At 45.5% G+C, this 19657-nt stretch overlaps 1 protein-coding gene across 3 annotated transcripts in view; it reads right to left on the reverse strand.

Annotated features, from left to right (window-relative positions):
- Positions 1 to 19657, reverse strand: part of HPS1 (HPS1 biogenesis of lysosomal organelles complex 3 subunit 1) — an 88573-nt gene that overhangs the window by 48170 nt on the left and 20746 nt on the right. For 2 of the 3 annotated variants that reach the window (XM_088482756.1, XM_088482757.1), the window contains exons 2-8: positions 17272 to 17387; positions 10817 to 10926; positions 9890 to 10003; positions 7214 to 7348; positions 5128 to 5270; positions 2632 to 2740; positions 924 to 1084 (exon numbers count right to left, since the gene is read on the reverse strand). In XM_088482756.1, the coding sequence (XP_088338882.1) occupies positions 924 to 1084; positions 2632 to 2740; positions 5128 to 5270; positions 7214 to 7348; positions 9890 to 10003 (662 nt within the window). In that variant the 5' untranslated portion in view covers positions 10817 to 10926; positions 17272 to 17387. Of the gene's footprint in view, positions 1 to 923; positions 1085 to 2631; positions 2741 to 5127; positions 5271 to 7213; positions 7349 to 9889; positions 10004 to 10816; positions 10927 to 13742; positions 14037 to 17271; positions 17388 to 19657 lie in introns of those variants that run through there. The other variant, XM_088482758.1, reaches the window with a different exon arrangement.

The following is a 19657-nucleotide window of genomic DNA, read 5'->3' on the forward strand; positions in this document are numbered from 1 at the left end:
CACCCCGCCCTGAAACAACATTCATTTCACAGTCAAAGTCACTTCGGGCCCGATTCATAGATGGCCGAAGTTGCAGAGCAGCTGCGCAATTCTGTCCATCTAAAATGCTAATGCAGAAGGAGGTGCCTGTAGGAAACAGACGGCTCCTTGCTGCATCTGCGATCCCAACGCTGCAACCGAGGTTGCAGCCTGGTATACACATCGGGACCGGTCGGCCGTCAGTGCAAACAGACAGATGCACATGATAGATCTGAAAGATATATCGCATCTGCCGTCTGCCGGATGCACGGGTGACAATATATCTGTGAACAACGCCGCTCACAGATAGACAGGGTGTACACGCTGGTCCATGGCCGGGATGACAGATCATTTGTACTGCCAACAAATGTATCTATTGCCCAGTGTGTAGCCAGCGTTAGTCCTCTTGCAGCTGGCAACCAGTATTGCTGGGGAGATGAGCACAAACAGTTATTGGAAAGTTGTATAGACAAGGAATGTGCACGAATTGTATTATAGATATTATTTTCCAGGTTGTGTGTATGCTTTTGGCCTCAATAACAGGTTACAACATCCTAGAAGCTTGCTGACTTTTCTTATTATAATTCATTATAATTATTATTATTATTAGCCATCCAATTCATGCCACTATTTTGTGCCTTTCCTTTTTCGTTTGAAGACACCCACTGGCTAACACGTTACAAAACAATTGTTACATTAAGTGAAGCTTTCCAATAGTGGAACATCCCCTTTATAATGTTGTGTTTCTCTTATGAAAATACCTATTTATCAAAGCCAGGGGGAGATGCATCAAACCTTGGAGAGATATAAAGTGGAGCTTTTTCTCTCTTCACTTTCTCTCGCCCCAAGGTCTGAGACATCTCCCCCACAATAATATAGACAAGCATTGATGTTACATATTTCACCTGGAGAAAAGAGCCAGTAGTTTGGTGTTCACCAGGATGAAGGTGTGCAGGACCTCCTCCCCGCCCCGCTCATTGCTGCCATTAATGTGCTGGACGATCTGTTTCTCCAGGAACTCGATGCACTGCTCACACAGCTTCGGGTGAATCAGACGCTCCACGGCCTGTGACATTAGGCCCAAGAAGAGTCACTAGGAATGTAACTGCGGCACCGATTTTTCTTCTAAGGCAGATTACAGGATTTCATCCCTATATCTGGTTTTCCCTCTGAGGGGTACAATTCCTAAACGCTGTGTTCTGCCTTTATTATCATTGCCATTTTCATTTGGGTGTCAAAGCCGCCTCTTAGCAAATTTACCCCCATGTGTAGCTATGTGAAAGCATGTAATACTGGCTATAGGAAGCCACAGGAATAACTGATCCAAGTAACGACAAACAGGTAGCTAACACTGTGGGGCCTATTTACTAAGTCATGGATGGAGAAAGTACCAGCCAATCAGCTCCAAACTGTTATTTTTCAAACACAGCCTGTGACACGACAGTTAGGAGCTGATTGGTTGGTACTTTATCTCCAGCCAAGGCTTCGTAAATCGTTCTCTGTCGCCTAAAGGAGTAAATACATTGCATTTACTATGGAGCATATTACAAGGGTTCCCAACCACTCTCCTCATTGCCACTAACAGGCCATGTTTTGTGAATTTCTGTCTGTGGGAGCAGACAGGATAGTTACTGACCCAGCTAGATAGATGAACTCCCCTGTGATTAAAGAAATCCAGAAAACATGATCTGTTGGGGGTACTTGTGAATTGGGGTTAAGGAACCCTGAGACATTGGAGTCAGGGCGGCACATTGAAGCTGCCCACACACAGCAATTTGGCCACAGCTCGTGTGAGCAAGTTCTAAATAGTCAAAATATCTGTCCCCCTGTGTGCGACACCAAATTGATCTGTCAGATGGTAAAATACAGGTGTTATTTGGGTACGACGAGCTATGGCTAAGGAAGCCACATTCAGCAGTCACATCATCTCATCGCTGCATGGAAAAAGTCTACGGGTCATATTAGCCGTGGTTATCAACCGGGGCTATTCAATTAAAGCCCGTGGCAGCCCGCGATAATCCCGCAGGCTGCAAGTAACGCAGATTTCTGCTCTCGCCTGAGGAGACTCGAAAATAAATCCATGGTAAGTGCCCTGATCACATGTGCCGGAAACGGGTTAACCCATAGCGAGCAAAAGGGGTTGTAATTGAATAGCCCCGGGTGTAAAAGCCTGAGGCTACCAACCCTTTTCTTGCGCAGTATATTACCGCGGCTAATTTAATCCGGACCTTCAATGCATGGCCTTAAGCTCGTATATTAAATCCTTTTTGTCCTGCGGCTCCATCTACATACAAGGAAGCCTGCTGTTTGTATGGAGCTACTGCTTGGTGCAGGCTTTGGCACACACCTCAGGTTATCTTACTGTGTATTGGCAGTAGATAATGTTACTGCAGAGCTACAATTATGTGACACTTCAGCAAGCGTTCCGCGTTTGTACAAAGACGCCATGTAACAGATTAGTCCTGCACCTCATGTTAATGCCAACCGGTTTCTCACCAATCACATTCCAAGGTTAAGTCAGAAGACTGATGTCTAAAGATAGACTATCGCTGAAATGGATATCTCTGAAGAGCCCCCAAAGTGAAGTTGATAAATAAAAGTTGGGGCACTGACCTCTATCGCAAAGCTCTGATCCTCAAGGCGCAGACGGCTGTATGTTAAAAGCAGGCTCTGGAACGTTTTCCACACAAGGTTCCGCTGATCCGAATCAGATGGTCGCAGTCTGCGTCAGAAAGGAAACACACATACAATCATTTAATGTTTTATTGGGATGAGCTGTATGAAAAACAGGGTCATCGGTCTAAGGCTGGTAACACCAGCGCGCCTGGGTACTGCCATCGTGTTAGGTATAAAATACAGAATGGCATCCCAATGCTCAGTATCCCGACAATGGGGACGTAAGTATCCTAACCCTCCCCACCCCGCACCCTAAACCTCCACATCAGTGCCTAAACCTAACCCTCCCCCTTGGTGCCTAACTCTAACCCCCCCCCAGTGGTGCCTACCCCTACCCCCCCTGGCGGCAGCATAACCCCCCCCCCTAACACTTAAGTATAGCGGGGCGGCTTATGTTCGGGATTGCGGCTGCCAGGATTCTGCCGTCGGTATTTAAACTGGTGACAGGATTTAGACGCCAATGTCTAGTCCCGGGATTCCGATGCCGGGATTTCAACAGCCAGCATCGCATCCATCTGCAAACTAACTAATCATGCAAACAAGGTCCATATATGTTCTGCTTTCCTTTGCATATATGCCTTCCCTAAGCTAAAGTACATGGGCGACAAAGCACCCTTGTAACACTAGATTTCACTTACTAAAAATGTAATGGCTTCAAACAGGGTATGGGGGTGTACAGGGGGGTATGTGCTAAGCCTTGGAGAGTGATAGATTGTAGAAAGATACCAACCACTCAGCTCCACACTGTCATTTTACCAGCTGAAAAATGACAGGAGCTGACTGGTTGGTACTTTTTCTCTCTCTAGGATATCACCGTCCAAGGCTTAGTGCATCTACCCCACCATCTTCTGTTATTATTTGGAATGAGAACGTGCAGTCTACGGAATTTGATCATTTATTCTACATTACATTCCTCCCCAATATAAATGATAAGAAATCCTCCACCTCAGATGGACATTACACTACAATGCAATAATAACACGATGCCAAAGTGGTTTTAAAGAAGAAACTTACAGCGGAGGTAAGGCAATGGAGGAAGACGGAGAAATGTAGTGTAAAAGGCTGATTGGGCAGTAATTAAAAATCCTGAGAAAAAGTTACAAGTGTGAAATAAATATAATAATTGGAACATATGTACAGGCCAGCTACATGCACTTTCTAAATTTGGGGTTTTATGTATCAAGCAGTGAAACGCGTGGGTAAGTGACTAAGTAAGAAGTTACCCAAAGTAACCAATCAGCTTCTACCATTTTATAGACTGTACTCCCTCAAAGCTGACTGGAGAAGTTGCCCATAGCAACCACTCTTTTCACTGCTCGATACATCAACCCCTGAATTTAATCTAATCCAAACAGCGGAGGCAGCCTCCACCCATAGCCACAGGAACTGTATTGGGAGAAAGCGGTAGCCATGTCACGTCTTCCGAATGTGGACAATGGATAACTAGCACAGTCCGAAATCAGACATCAGAGAAAAACCAATATCATAGTATGTTATAATGGGCTCAATCTAAGGTTGGTCCTTGTTCTACACAATGCACATCCATCCCTATGAAACAAATTCTGCCCAGCCGGGGGCAGCACAGAGACCCAGGGGTCATTCACAGACAAAACTGTATCCCGTACATCTGTGCAGTAATGTTTCTATCATTCTACATGGCTGAAGATGATGATGTGCAAGTGAGGTCCAGTTGGAGAACCCCAAATGTTCATTCTAGCACCCTGCACCTGTCACAATCTGTACAGTTCCTCTTTCCTGCCTGGGGTGTCGCTCTCTGCTCTGGTGCTTCTAGCTCACTCTGGTCTCTATCTCAACAGTTTGTTGCATCAGCTGAGTGTGCTAGAAGCACCAGCGCAGAGAGAGAGACAGCCCAGCCAGGAAAGAGGAACTGCACGGGTTGTGACAGGTGCTACAATGGACACTAGAACCCTTCCTCACAAGGAGGAACATTACGAAGTGGTATTTTATGAGAGTGATTTTCTAACATTTATAATGCTGGGTGTAGTTGTTTTTCAGCTTTCCAACCATCCATCTCTCTCTGCTTCCAATATGTGACCCAGCTGCCTGCGATGTCAGGAAGAACACATTCATTCTGCAGACCCCGGATGAGTTATATAACGGGGGGTTGTACATTCTTCCCTGCCTTTTGCATTGGGTGGAAACTGCAGGGTCTGTGTGTGCAGTCATCTGCTGGCTCATTTTATCTGTCCAATACACAGACCTTTCTTATCCTGTCGGCTTATGACGGGGCCGTGTGTGGCCAGCATCACCCTATACATGAAAACGCTTTATTAGAATGCACGACATCCCTGCTGGTGCGACAATAATTTTAGAGACATAGAAAACGCTTGACGGAAGCATCACGGTTATAGGACTCTAAGTTTGGATGGCAACATTCCATGTGTACACGTGATGATCTAATTGCATACATACTCCCTTTTGATTAACTGGCTGTCCAAAGTGACCAGGCCAAAGTGGACTTCGGTGAGTCTCTTCAAGACAAAAAGCTTCCGGCGCAAATCATCCTCATTCTCGGATCCATCCCCATTCACTGCAATGAACAGGCATTCCCCAAACTGCGCAGAGGAAACACACACAGACAGGGTCAGGTCTGGAGATCCAACAAGAAATCACGATTTGAATCATCCACCAAATATGCAGTTTCATATACTGTAACATTCTAAACCTCGAACTGCATGTTCCTGTAACGACCTGGGAATATCTAGCTTACAGCACTGGCAATAAGCTTTGCACAAATCAGTAAGCGCCTTTACTTCAGCCTCTGAAATGTTTGAAAAGGGTGAATCTGCTTAAAATATGATTTTTTTTTATTTGTGAATTTATACTTTGGACCCGGCCATCATCAGCTTTCAAGAGCAACATGTCCCAGCTATAGGCAATGGTTAGTTTTACTGCCTGACAGCACTAGGGTCATGAGTTCAAATCCAACCACATGAACATATGACCCAATATAGGGTCATATGTTCTTATAGCATAGTTAGGACTACCCTTATCAGAGGCGCCTTAGCTGATCATATATTTGCAAACGTGTGTATCTGAGTCTTCTTTATATATGCATTTATTATGTAGAATACTGGCTTTTGTACTCGCTTATTGCGTGTGCTGGGGGAGGGAGTATTGTTTTGTGAATTTGTCTAGATGACCCCCACTCCTACACGCACCTGTGTCAGCCAATGAACTGATTGAGCAACATGCATTTTGTACGTCTCTGAATATAGATTGTGAGCTCTACTGGGGCAGGGACTGTTGTGTATGGCTGTATAAAGTCTCTCTAAATCACTGCGTCATATGTGCCCTCTATAAATAGCTGAATACATATGTTTATCCACAAGATCATATAATCAATCGTGATCCTGGGATATATACACCACACTCCGCCCTGAACTATTCCCCACAGACTAACATGTCAGCTTTACCTACTTACTACCTACATGCAGCACATTGGCCTTATCCTCTCATAGGTCAGTACAGTAAGGGCCAGCTTTAGTCATTCAAGTAGCAGAGATTGAGCGAACGCAATGCGCGCGTCTATGACCTGTGACACCGGTGGCCTTGTGCAGACAAACTGTAGGGGTGCCAGAACCATGCGTTCATCGCCGCTAATTGGATGCCCCCTTGAGGGGAGATGTACTAAGCCCTGAAGAAAGATAAACTGGAGAGGGATAAAGGGGGTCATTCAGACCCGGTCGTTAGCGCCGATGCGCTCGGACCGGGTCGATGGCCCCCCACAGAGCATGCGCACGACGTGAGACCAGCTACGACCGACAGTGCCGGTCGTAGCGGGACTCGATCCAAAGGGGGCGAGCTGTCGATGTTGATTTGGCAGCCCAAACAGGGGCGTTCCCATGGGAACGTCTACCGTTTGGGGGCGGCCCCACTGACATCACTAGTGATGTCAGTGGAGAGCTTCCGGCTCAGACAGAACCAGAAGCTCTCCGGGGCTTACGACAAGGGAGACCCTACCCTAGGGTCTCGTCGTAAGCCCCGACCATCACCTTAGGCGGTCATAAGGCTGTGGGTGTTAACCCACAGCCTTACCACCGCAAAGGAGGACGTCTTGAAAATTCAAGGAGGTCCTCCCCTCATTCAGACCAACCGCACGCTCTGTGCGACCGGCTCTGAATGAGGTCCAAAGTACCAACCAACCAGCTCCTATCTGTCACTTTACAGACTGTGCTTGAAAAATAACAGTTATAAGCTGATTGGTTGATACTGTATTATCTTTCCAAAGCTTAGTACACAGACCCCTTTATCTCTCTCCAAGGTTTAGTACATCTCCCCCTTAGCATTTATACATGTACAAATACAGGATTAGTGATCACAGGACATCGCACAGAGAAATCAGCGGAGGTGACTAATTCCACTTATTCTCTCTGGTAATTCAGGACAGTTCTCTCTAGAAACATTTGCTGAGCTGTAAACTAGGACATCATAACATAAGGCATCTGTGGCAATGAATGCTACTGCACCTGCTCCCGCAGTACAGGAAGTGACGTACCATGTGCAGCACACATAGATGGCCATTCTCAGCGGTGAAGCACGTGTACGTGTCGCCGATCTTCTCCAGCAGCGTGACGCACGAGATGATTAAAGGGGCAAAGAGTGTGTTGATGCTGTCACCAAAGCTGGGAGACTAGGAGCGATAGATTAATACATGTCACAGAGTAGCATTACATGTATAACACTAAGGATCACATACAGGGAAAACACAATTCTGTAACTTGCAGACAACACTGTCCAACTGATGAGTTGTATGACTGCTGTACTCTAACATATCTCTATACTTCTCTTACCCATATCTTCCTAGGTGACCAGTGATGTAAAATATACAGCGGGGGCATTCAGCATGCGGCCCTATAGCTGATGTGGAACTACACATCCCAGCAGCCCCAATTCTAGCATGCCTTTATAGCAAAACTGTGGCAGGGCATGCTGGGATGTGTAGTTCCACAGCAGCTAGAGAGCCACATGTTGAATATCCCTAATATACAGTGTGTTGTGGCATGGGATTACCTATGACATCTCACCTGACAGCCTATCCTATGTACTTCCCTAAACTAAAGTAAATGGAAAGGAGCACAGGGGGGCAGTTGTAAGGGGATCGGTATGAATGACTACCGGACGTGAGCCCAGCCGTTCAAATCCAGACGCCGGCAGTCCGAACAGCATAGATCCCGACAGGGGAGGTAAGCAAGCTATCCCTAACCTCTCCCCCCCTAACCCTCCCTTAGGGGTGCCTAACCCTAACCTCCCCCCCTAACCCCAACCCTCCCTTAGGGGTGCCTAACCCTAACCTCCCCACCTTGTGCCAAACCCCCCCCCCAGGGGTGCCTAAACCTGACCCCCCCTCCCTAAACCTAACCCTCCCAGGGGGCGGTGCCTAACTCTAACCTCCCCCCGGGGGTGCCTAACCCCAAGTCCCCCCGGGAGCCCTTAAACCTAACCCTCCCTCCCCCCGTGCAGCTGTCCGGTCGCGACGCCCGGCTTACCTTCGTTCGGTAAGCCGTGCGTTGGAATTTCGGCGGGTGGATAATGATAGGCGTCGGGATTCCGATGCCTATCATTAGTCCCATGCCGGGATTTCACAGTCGGGAATCCGGCAGTCGGCACTTCGACCTCCGGCTTCTTGCCTACATCCCGGTTGTAAGAGGCTCGTTGCCAACAGTGAGATATCCTGAATGGAGTATGCGCAGAAGATAGAGTCTTTGCAATCCTCTGCGGAGCCATCTTTCTAAAGCTATCACTGGCAAAGACGAGTGGGGTGGGGGGGCAGGAGGGCATGGGCAGCCACAGTGGTGTATTGGTTGGCCCTGACAGAAGGGTGTGCGGCACAGAGCCTTCTGTACCGATGGGCCTTTGTGCACTATAAACACTGCATTCGTAATAAAAACAACGCGGGACGGGCGTCACACACAAGTATACTAATATAAAAACAACGCGGGACGGGCGTCACACACAAGTACACTAATAAAAAAACAACGCGGGACGGGCGTCACACACAAGTACACTTATATAAAAACAACGCGGGACGGGCGTCACACACAAGTACTTTGGTGTGACATTTGCAGAAGTATGACCTTGTATCACACCAGTTTTTAGTAAGGTTGGAGGTCGAGCCCAGCACATTGAAGATACAAGCCAGATCCACATAAAATACACTGAAAAGGCCACTTAGGGATTACACGGCAACAAACCACTTCCACATAAAATATATTGGAAAAGCCAGAACCACAAACTATGTTTTAAAACCACACGTGCCCCCTGTATTTATGCCCCTTATGCAGTGCCCACAGTGGTAGTGCAGTGCACCCAGTAGTAGTGCCCCCCGGAGTGGTGCCCCCTATGCCATGACCCCATTAGTAGTGCCCCCTATAGTCTTGTGCCCCCTGTAGTCATGTCCACATTAGTAATGTCCCCAACAGTGATGTCCCCAGTAGTAGTGCCCAGGTGCCCCCAGTGGTAGTGTTTCCCCCAGCACAAGTGCCCCCAGAGTAATGTCCCCAGTAGTAGTGCCCAGGTGCCCCCAGTGGTAGTGTTTCCCCCAGCAGAAGTGCCCCCAGAGTAATGTCCCCAGTAGTAGTGCCCGGGTGCCCCCAGTAGTAGTGCCTCCCCCAGCAGACATGCCCCCCCCTCCAAGTATTGTCCCTAGTAAAAGCCGCATGCACACACACCAAAAAAAAAAACACTAATACTTACCATAAGCCCAGCTCCGGCGTCCGCTCCGCTTGGCTGCTCCTCTGCACTATGGGAAAGACGTCATGAGTCATGACGTCTTTCCCATAGTGCACACTGGGGGAGCCGGAAGCCGGAGCTTCCATCTCCGGCTGCTCTGCTCTGCCCTGCCGGGCGCCCGCTGGTAACAATCTCAGCAGGCGCCCGGCAGTTCACAGGCTTTCTACAGCAGGGGTCAGAGGAGGCGCGCCCCGTGCGATTGCACGGGTCGCCCGGCCCTAGAAACGGCCCTGAGTATACTTATATAAAAACAACGCGGGACGGGCGTCACACACATGTATACTTATATAAAAACAACGCGGGACGGGCGTCACACACATGTATACTTATATAAAAACAACGCGGGACGGGCGTCACACACATGTATACTTATATAAAAACAACGCGGGACGGGCGTCACACACAGGTATACTTATATAAAAACACCTTGTTGTCACTTTACCTGCAACAGCTCATCAGAAACAGAAAATCGACTGTGAAGGCTCCTTTCAAACGCTTCATCAGCCCAACAGAAAAGGACTTCTGCCCCCTCCGAGACAATGAGAACACATTTCATCTGCCAAAAGACATACACATATTATAGCACGTGAACAGGAAAACTCCCCTCCATGGCAGAAATGATGCCCCCATGACTGGGATATGATATTTAAGGGGGCGATGCCATTATATGCGTAAGGGGGCAAAGCAATTAAATGCGATGGTGCAATCATCGGAAAGGCACATCACGGGCCAGCAACATCGGTACTTTGCCCTCGTAAGCCAGTGAGGAGCAGGAAAAGTAGCGATGCACAGGGTACCGTATATAGTATACAGACACCACTGGGAATTCAAATATCCAACTTGGAAAGCTAGTGATTATGGGTGTTTGAATCCCAAATGATGTGGCGACATGTCTCGCCCAAGTCATGTACACTGGTTTTCCTGCAACAACCAATATAAAATTTAGAGCGGAGAGGAGCAGTTAGATACACTCTTATGGGTGTATCTAACTCACAATACATACCAGTTCAGACAAATCTCGCTTGAGTTGCGTTTCAGAGATTACGTGCAGACGGGTAACGGGCTCTAATGGCCCTAACTGTGTGGAGTTTGTATATTCTCCCTGTGCTTGCGTGGGTTTCCTCCGGGTACTCCGGTTTCCTCCCACACTCCAAAAATATACTGGTAGGCTAATTGGCTCCCAACAAAAAATAACCCTAGTGTGTATGTGTGTGTGTGATAGGGAATATAGATTGTAAGCTCCACTGGGGCAGGGACTGATGTGAATGGCCAAATATTCTCTGTAAAGCGCTGCGGAATATGTGTGCGCTATATAAATAACTGGTAATACATAAATAAATAATGGTTTTCTATGAAGATCGTCACCTACCGTTTAATTCCTGAAAGTTTTCCTTTAGAAACTAATTGTGCTACTGTATGCAGCAATCTCCTGGGTCCACGGTGCTCAATGTGCCGCACTCATCTGCTCCCTCTTTTCACCTGTTACAGATGGATGACGATTAACTCACTGTGTGCCAGAACACACACTTGTACAATAACGGACACTCCACCATTATCATCGTAGATGTGTACTGCTCTTATTCTAATCGCAGGTGCAGCGGAACACCGCTCGCAGTGTGCCGGATACGCTGGGCTGCAACTGTAACCACACAGGAATTAATTTTAAACATATACAAAGTCGCAGATGAAGAACGGAACTTGGCGTGAAAAAAAGCCGCAGCCGATGCATCGTAGCACTTTGTATACAGGTTCAGACTCACACAGTTATAAAAAATGTCGCACATCACATTGATCAGTATAAGCCAGTGATGTAAGTTTGGCGCTTCCAGTTGTTTTATTTATGCAAATAAGATGCACATTTTGAGCGAGAAAAGACACTTGGCGCGGCCAAGATGCCCAGTATTTGATGTGACTGTACCCACATCTGTAATTTAAGATGCACATTGGAAGTGCCCAGCAAAATGGTTTTGTACTGCTGCTATCTAGGTAGACTAGTGTTCATTCTAGCACCCTGCACCTGCACACCCCATGCAGTACCTATTTCCTGCCTGGGGTGTCGCTCTCTGCTCTGCCGAGATACAGACCAGTGTGTGCTAAAAGCAACAGAGCAGAGAGTGACACCCCATGGCAGGAAAGAGGAACTGCATGGGGTGTGACAGGTGCAGGGTGCTAGAATGAAGACAATAGACTGCTCAGTGTGGTCCAAGGTGCAGGCTCAGCTCTCTGAAAATGCCTATGCATAGTAGAAGTGTTTCTATGTTCATGTTCGCAGGGAGGCTCAAAGATCTCAGGGTGCAAAAGTGTAAAGCTGGGTACACACTGAACCACGTGTAGCGCATAGCGCTGCATGGGATCGTCGGCCACATCGCCTGATTTTACTGCATGTACAAAAGATCAGGCGAATGCGGCCGACGACCCCACTGGAGTGCGCACTACACAATATAGTGCATGCGCACCGCACGATTTTAACGAATCGGACAAATTGTTAACAATATCGTGTAGTGTGTAGGGGCCTTAAGAGTCTCATTTTCTGATTATCGGTAGTGGAGAGCTGGAGCGAAACTCAATATTACATAGTGGAAATGCCGGTGCGCCATCCCACACCGCAAGGAACGTCTTTACAATATGCGCACTCTCTGGTCCTCGTGCAAAGTCACCCCAGATAATAAATCTGTTTTTTTGCGCTGCTCCACAAAACTAAGGGCACTGCGGTAAAATAGGTGAATCCATATCAATATCCATATATCCAAATAGAGGCACGGAATGGGGGCACGCGCTCACCAGATACTGTAAAACAACATACCCGGCACATGCCAGGAAGCTCTGCCAGGAACTAGCCATCATACATAGCAAACTGGAAAGTAACAGTCACATTGGTTCACCAGGGAAAATGTTCTCCAAAACGCCCGAGTGTGGCCAATTTTAAGCCACATACATAAAGATAGCAGCATCTGCAGCAGCGCAACGTGGACCAGGCATTGCTTGCTGGGTAAATAAATGCTCCTCGTTACGTATACACGCACAAAAATCAAATTTTTATTTAAGTGAGAGTCACAGGATGAGAAGACCCATCTAAGGGTCATTCCCTGTTCAGCACTGGTCTCCCTGTAATAGGACTTGATGTTGACTCTCCTTCGGAGTTGGTGAAAACCAAGCCTCAGCCTACACTTTCAATTACATGCTTTGCAGGGGCAATGATAATGGGAAAGGGTTATTCTAGATGAATCTCAACCAGTTCGATTTGAACTGTGTTTCCTGGGCTATTAACTATGAGGCAGACGCCGGGAAACAGGCACCATAAGAGCCAGACCCGAGTAAGAGTCAGGCTAAAAAGTAAATCGATAACTAACGCTATTACTTCCGAGTCCGGAACTGGCTGAGCTATTGCACATGTAAACTGGAGAGGGATCCAAAACAATGTAGTATTGAATCCTATTGGCTGCAATGGCTGGTCGCCACCTAACTGTGCTAATCTGATCAGAGATGGATAAATGGGGCATTATCACATTACTCATAGGGGCAATCCAATTGTTTACGCTTGCACAGATTTCTGCTCGGACCCTCCAGAAGTGGCGAGCAGATATCTGCAAAAAGTCTTGGGTTTGAGCATAGTAACCAGGACTTCAGACATGCGCAAAAAGGCATGGGCGCCCGAAAACAATAGACTATCGCCCCACAATCTCAGGTCATATTAGCAGGGAGATCGGGAGCGATGAAACAATTGAATCGCCCCCATAGAAAGCTAATGGGACTGCTGCTGGGATATAAAACCACAATTGTTAGCTTTTGAAAAGGGTAGAAAACTGCCCAGCTCCCGGCGCTGATAGGAATTAATGAATTAAAAAACTGTCAACAGTGATCAGCCGCAAATGCTTGGAGTTTGGTGCGAACTCCAATACAAATAGATATATAGAACAGCACAGGCACTGCGCTGCAATTACTTCTGACTATGTGGAATGATCTCTCTTATAATAGGACAAATGCTGTGTAAGTAAAAAATAAAAAATAGATTTTACTTCTGAAAAATGGATACAAACAGTACATCCAATACATGAAACATAAAAAGACTTAACATATAAATAGAACAATGAATGAAAATTGTAGCAAAAGATATATAGTGGCAAAAAATGAGTCCTCTGTTGAACAAATATGAAACAGTTGGAATGTAGCAAATCAGTTCAATCGGATCATATCAATAGTAAATGGAATAGTACTGGATGTGTCCTAGTACAAGCTGTTTATAGATAGTGCATTCTGACGTGCATACTGGACAACTAGCTAAGTTGTTTTTGTACCTGTATAAGGTGGAATGAGCCGTGCTGGCGTCCCAGCGTATTGACCGACTCTTGTAAGTCCAATTGAGGTTTGAGACTTCTATTGTGTTTAGAAGACTGTGTCCGCCGGCACAGATGCTGATTGGGCGGCAGACAGGTGGTTTCACTCTCTCCGTATGAGTGTGAAGGAGAGAGTGTATCTTACTGCTAACGGGAGCTGAATAGTGCGCTCTGAGATGCCAATGTCGCTGCTATCTGTATCTCCACGGTCGGTTCAGGAATCTCTCCAGGGGAACAGGTGTAAGGAATGCAGTGGATGGACTCAACGGCAATGACGTCAACGCGTTCGTCTCTCTATTCCAGAGACTTTTTCAAGACTGACAATGCAATAGTAGGTGCCGTATTTATCCTCCAAAGAAGTCCGCCTTAGTAATTAATTTAGTCATGAACAGCTGAATTAGATTTTTTTCATTCAAATGAGCTTGACAGCTGTGTTCCACAATTCATTAGATTTGCAAATAATATGAAATGGAATGAAAATGAAAATGACCAGAAACTATTTGGCATCTGCAGATGCAAAATATGAAACATAAAAAACAGTGTATGAATACACACATATTGCAACAGCATAATAAATGGAATGAGAAAAAATGCATATGTACAGATGGAAATGAGAATAAGAATGAAGATGTGAATGAAAATGAAGATGGAAATAGAAATAAAATATGATGTGGAAATATATGTTAATGAAAATGGAAAATATAAATAAAAATAGTGAATGATAAATGTATAGATGAAGACTAAACAATAATGCGGGTAAGAATGAGTATGAAAATAGAAATAAATCGAAAAGTGCATATATATATATATTTTCATTCATTACAATTTTCATTCATTGTTCTATTTATATGTTAAGTCTTTTTATGTTTCATGCATTGGATGTACTGTTTGTATCCATTTTTCAGAAGTAAAATCTATTTTTTATTTACACAGCGTTTGTCCTATTATAAGAGAGATCATTCCACATAGTCAGAAGTGATTGCAGCTCAGTGCCTGTGTTGTTCTATACACAATTGTTAGCTTCATACATAAGCCCTATAATCACACAAAAAATGGCACATGTAATATAATGACACCCTGATTTTACCTAGAATTAATTTAACACATAAATTAGGGATGTTCCGTCTCGGATTAGTTTGGTTTTGCACGCCAGGTTTGGATTTTTTCCCTCCAAAAAAACGGGACTCAGAAAGAGGCAAAACGTCATCTTTCATGGACAAACATCAAGTCCAGGAATGATGATGTTTGTCCATGAAATATAACGATTTGCCTCTTTCTGAGTCCCGTTTTTTGGAGGGAAAAAATCCGAACCTGGCGTGCAAAACCAAACTAATCCGAGCCTGCACATCCCTAACATAAAATAATACTTGCTAATATTTATTAATTCTCCTCCAGGAGACGTCCGGAAGCATCACGCAGAAGGATGCCCAAAAATCTTGTCACCATGCCCCCTGTCCCCTCCTTTTCACTAAAAGCTGTATGGGAGTCTCCCCGATGTTTCAGGGGAGTTATCATGTGTGACATAAACCTAATTTCCAATGGAGGAAATCCAAAAACTGGACTGAAGGCCTGATGTGGGCGCTCTCTTATTTATTCACACAGAGGACAATGAGACCTATTTGCTCAGATAGAAATGTATTGCACCCCCGAATATTTAGTGGCTTGTAAATGACTTTAAATAACCATTACATTTCATATCATGCTGTGTAAATGGGACTTTTCAAAGAAACAACTAAATAATAAGTGATCCGTTCCAGGGCTGAAAATAAATATCCGGAATGTACTTTCCAACAAAACAACCATCCACAGACCCTTCGTTCTTACAATGGCTGTAGAGTGACTGTTTCTACACTAATGCTCCAGGCAGTGCCCACTGCCGTCTGCCAGGCACAGTCACGTGAAACAATACCCATCCTAGGATTTGAGGGGTCCATTTACTAAGCAGTGTTAGGAGACAGAGTGAAAAGTGATAAGAAAGTGATAAGGTGCCAAACAATCAGCTCCCAACTGTCATCTCACAGGCTGTGTTTGAAAAATGACAGTTGGGAGCTGATTGGCTGGCACCTTATCACTTTCTTATCACTTTTCACTCTGTCTCCTAACACTGCTTAGTAAATAGACCCCCTCAGTTCCATATTCACTTGCAGAGACGATGAACGCAAATATATGAATGTGCTCCCGCACTGCCGCACACAGAACTAAATGCGCATATTCACAGATTTCCACAGTTGTAGCATCTTGCAGAGCGTCCGCCACCTATCGGTATACTTAATTTGCTTCTAGTAATCATCATCATCATCATCAGGAGGGCGCACTTGGTGCAAATAATACACCTGGAAACGACAAACTCTGCACAGCAAACAGTTCCGTCAGCGTAGGTGAGAACGCCTGGTTACGCCTCCTCAGTTGCAAGGGGAGGTGCAATTGAAATAAATACGACTCTCCATCACCTGTACTTGCGTACACTAAGCCCGGAGCACGTGCAGGGAGAAAACACGCCAGATACGCTCCGCAAAGAGGCTAATACAAATAAAAGTAGTATGTCAGTCATTAAAACACAAACAACGATGGCGGGTACCAGCCTAGCGGGGATTTCCTTTACTTCAGTTATTAGCAGACATGAAACGAGCATTTCACACCAATCAGACTGAGCCCAGGCTGATCCAGGAACACCCAGCGCTATGTCCTGCAGCAGGATGGAACGGGTCAGGCTGACGTCTGTGCTTGTAGAACCCAGGGATGGGGCTGTGCATCAGAACAGCTTCAAACAAGGGACATGTAAAAGCATGCCCACCATAGGAGCACCGAGACCACCGCAGCAGCACACACCAGGCAAGCCAACAACAGGACGCATTGTGCAGAGCAGGACATAGTTACCCGAAGTGCAATTATATCCGGATTTACAGATGTGTACTGCTACATCTTTGCCGTTCGCGCTACAAACGTGCGTACGTATCGCGAGAATGCAATTACCCGCAGCAGCACACGCTACGCTATGATGCACACTGAGATCGCACAATGCATTCCTGTGGCGGCACGTTTGCGATCGCAGTGCGCGTAAGCCTCGCGCCATGCGTGGTGCAATTCACTGCATACAAAGATCTAGCAGGACACATCTGTATAAAGAGTCTGGGAAAGTGACTCTTCCAAAAAAAAAATGCACAATTTACAGTCATTGAACCAGCACAAGCTGTACTCTCTAATGACAGCGCGAGCAGCTGAGACATTATACAGGACAGAGCAGCGGAGACATTATACAGGACAGAGCAGCGGAGACATTATACAGGACAGAGCAGCTGAGACATTATACAGGACAGAGCAGCTGAGACATTATACAGGACAGAGCAGCTGAGACATTATACAGGACAGAGCAGCTGAGACATTATACAGGACAGAGCAGCTGAGACATTATACAGGACAGAGCAGCTGCAATGCAAGCAGCACCTGGTCACTGAGGTTAATATACAGTGTAAGAGTGCATGAGACGTACCTAGACCACCATCTCTGAGTCACTGGCTGCAAAGTCTCGTGTTCTTCTGTCACATCTCACTTCCTGCATCCAGACATGTGATCCATGCACATACCAACATCATGTGATCCGCACCCCTGGGGAGGAGGAAGGGGAGGAGGAGAGAGTGCATCACCACTACAAACCACACAGGCACAACACTGTAGCTGCATACACACACAATGATTTAGTAAACGATTTTGGTTAATTTTTTCAAGGGAAAAATGAACGAAAATCGTTTACTAAAATCCTTCATTTAACGATTTTTTTTTACTACAAACGATTTTTGCATATTCCCTTACTGAAAATTGTTGAGTTGGTCAGTCTGATGAACTACAAACGTGAAGGCGCATGAATGATAATCGTTCATCATTTTAAAGCTGCATACACACACAACGATTTTGTTACCAACGATTTTATGAACGATTATCTGTCAGATTTTGTAAAGTGTAATGAACTATTTTTTTGAACTACAAACGATTTTTGCATATTAACTTAATGAAAATCGTTGAGTTGGCCAGTCTCACTGAACTACAAATTACAAATGTGAACGCGCATGAACGATAATCGTTCATCGTTTGACTCAGAAAGTGAACGATTTTTTCAAATGATTATCGTTAAACAATATCGTTTAACGATAATCGTTAAAAAAATCGCTGTGTGTGTATGCAGCTTTTCTCAGAAAGTGAACGATTTTTTCAACGATTAAACGATAAACGATATCGTTATCGATAATCGTTCAAAAAATCGTGTGTGTATGCATCTATAAGGTGATGAAGTTGCCCATAACAACCAATCAGCTGCTTCTGTCATTTTATAGCACGTGCTGGATATATGATAGCAAGAATCCAATTGGCTGCCATGACCAGGTAGACCACTGAGGATGAAATCAGGCTACTGACTATATATAATCCCTTTTAAGGACTGCACTCACCAGTCTTTTTAATAGAAAAAAATACAGTTTTATTAACAGTGTAGCATACACATGGCTGTCTTAACAGCAGTGTGGGCCCTGGGCAAAGCAATGCACTGAGGGCCTGATTCAGAGCCGCTCGTAAGCGGCCGCTCGTTCGCTCCGAGCGATGTTTGCACAACTGCGCATGCGTATGGGTCGTAATGCGCATGCGCCAACCAGTCAGTGCAGTCGGAAATCGAGCACTCGCAAAATAGCGAGTGCCCGCTAATTTGAGTGACAGGATGAGGCGTTTGTGGGTGGTAACAGGGGAAGGTGCTTGAAAACGGGGAACGGTGATCCGAACGCAGGCGTGCCAAACGGTCAAAACGGGCGTTTTAAGGGTGTGCATAATTAACAAAGCAGCGTCATCGGCCACGTCACTTGGTTGTCTCTTAGCCTGAACTGTTCGCATGATTGCGGTAGGAAAATCCAACCACAAGCACTGCGAGCAGTTCAGACGCCTTTCGATGTACTCGATTAATCTAATAAATAGCGGAGATGACGTAGGATGCGAGCGGCCAGGGGGCGTCTTTACAAAATAGCGAGCGCATGTTTCGTTCGCTTGCTCAGACATAGAGGCGTCAACAGACCGCAAAGAGCGAGCGCTCAATTTAAATAGCCGCCCCCTTTTTCTGAACGAGCGAGCGCAAATAGCGTCCGGCTCTGAATCAGGCCCAAAGTCCTGTTGAAACCATCATGCAAAACGCAACTTGCTGCATCATGAACACACCTGCTAACCTTCTCTGTTCTCACATGATACACCTGCATCACAAATATGCATCAAGGGCCTGATTCAGTGTTTGGAGCAAATAAAATAAAATCAAAAAGTAACAATTTGCACCTAGGCAAAACCATGCAGCACGGCAGGTGGTGCAGATTTAAATGTGCAGAGAGATCTATCCATAGGGTGTATCCTGGCTTAATCCTAAAGATGCATAAACACGTAACGATTTTGTAACCAACGATTTTCTGTCAGATTATCTGTCAGATTTTTCCTTGAAAAAGTGAACGATTTTTGAAGTGTAATGAACGATTTTTACAACGATGAATGAAAAATGTTCATTTCCTTAATGAAAATCGTTGGACAGTCTGAAATGGACGATGAACGATAACTACAAACTACATACAGGAGCGCGCTTGAACGATTATCATTCATCGTTATAACTCAGAAACTGAACGATTTTTTGACCGATTGAACGTTAACGATAAATTGTTCAAAAAATCGTTACGTGTGTATGCACCTTAAATGTCAGAGTAAAAACAAAGCTGTGCAGTATTTGTTCCCTACTTGCGGGCCAAAAAAAAATGCATGTGCACCCCTTGTATTGCAACATGGTTTATTTCAGAAGCAAATTGCTCTGTTTGCGCTTTTAAAAAAAAAATTTGTTCCTAAAGCTGGCCATAGACTGCACT

Source organism: Taudactylus pleione, unplaced genomic scaffold (genome assembly GCF_031769625.1).
Source record: "Taudactylus pleione unplaced genomic scaffold, aTauple2 ptg000292l, whole genome shotgun sequence".
NCBI classification, from domain to species: domain Eukaryota; kingdom Metazoa; phylum Chordata; class Amphibia; order Anura; family Myobatrachidae; genus Taudactylus; species Taudactylus pleione.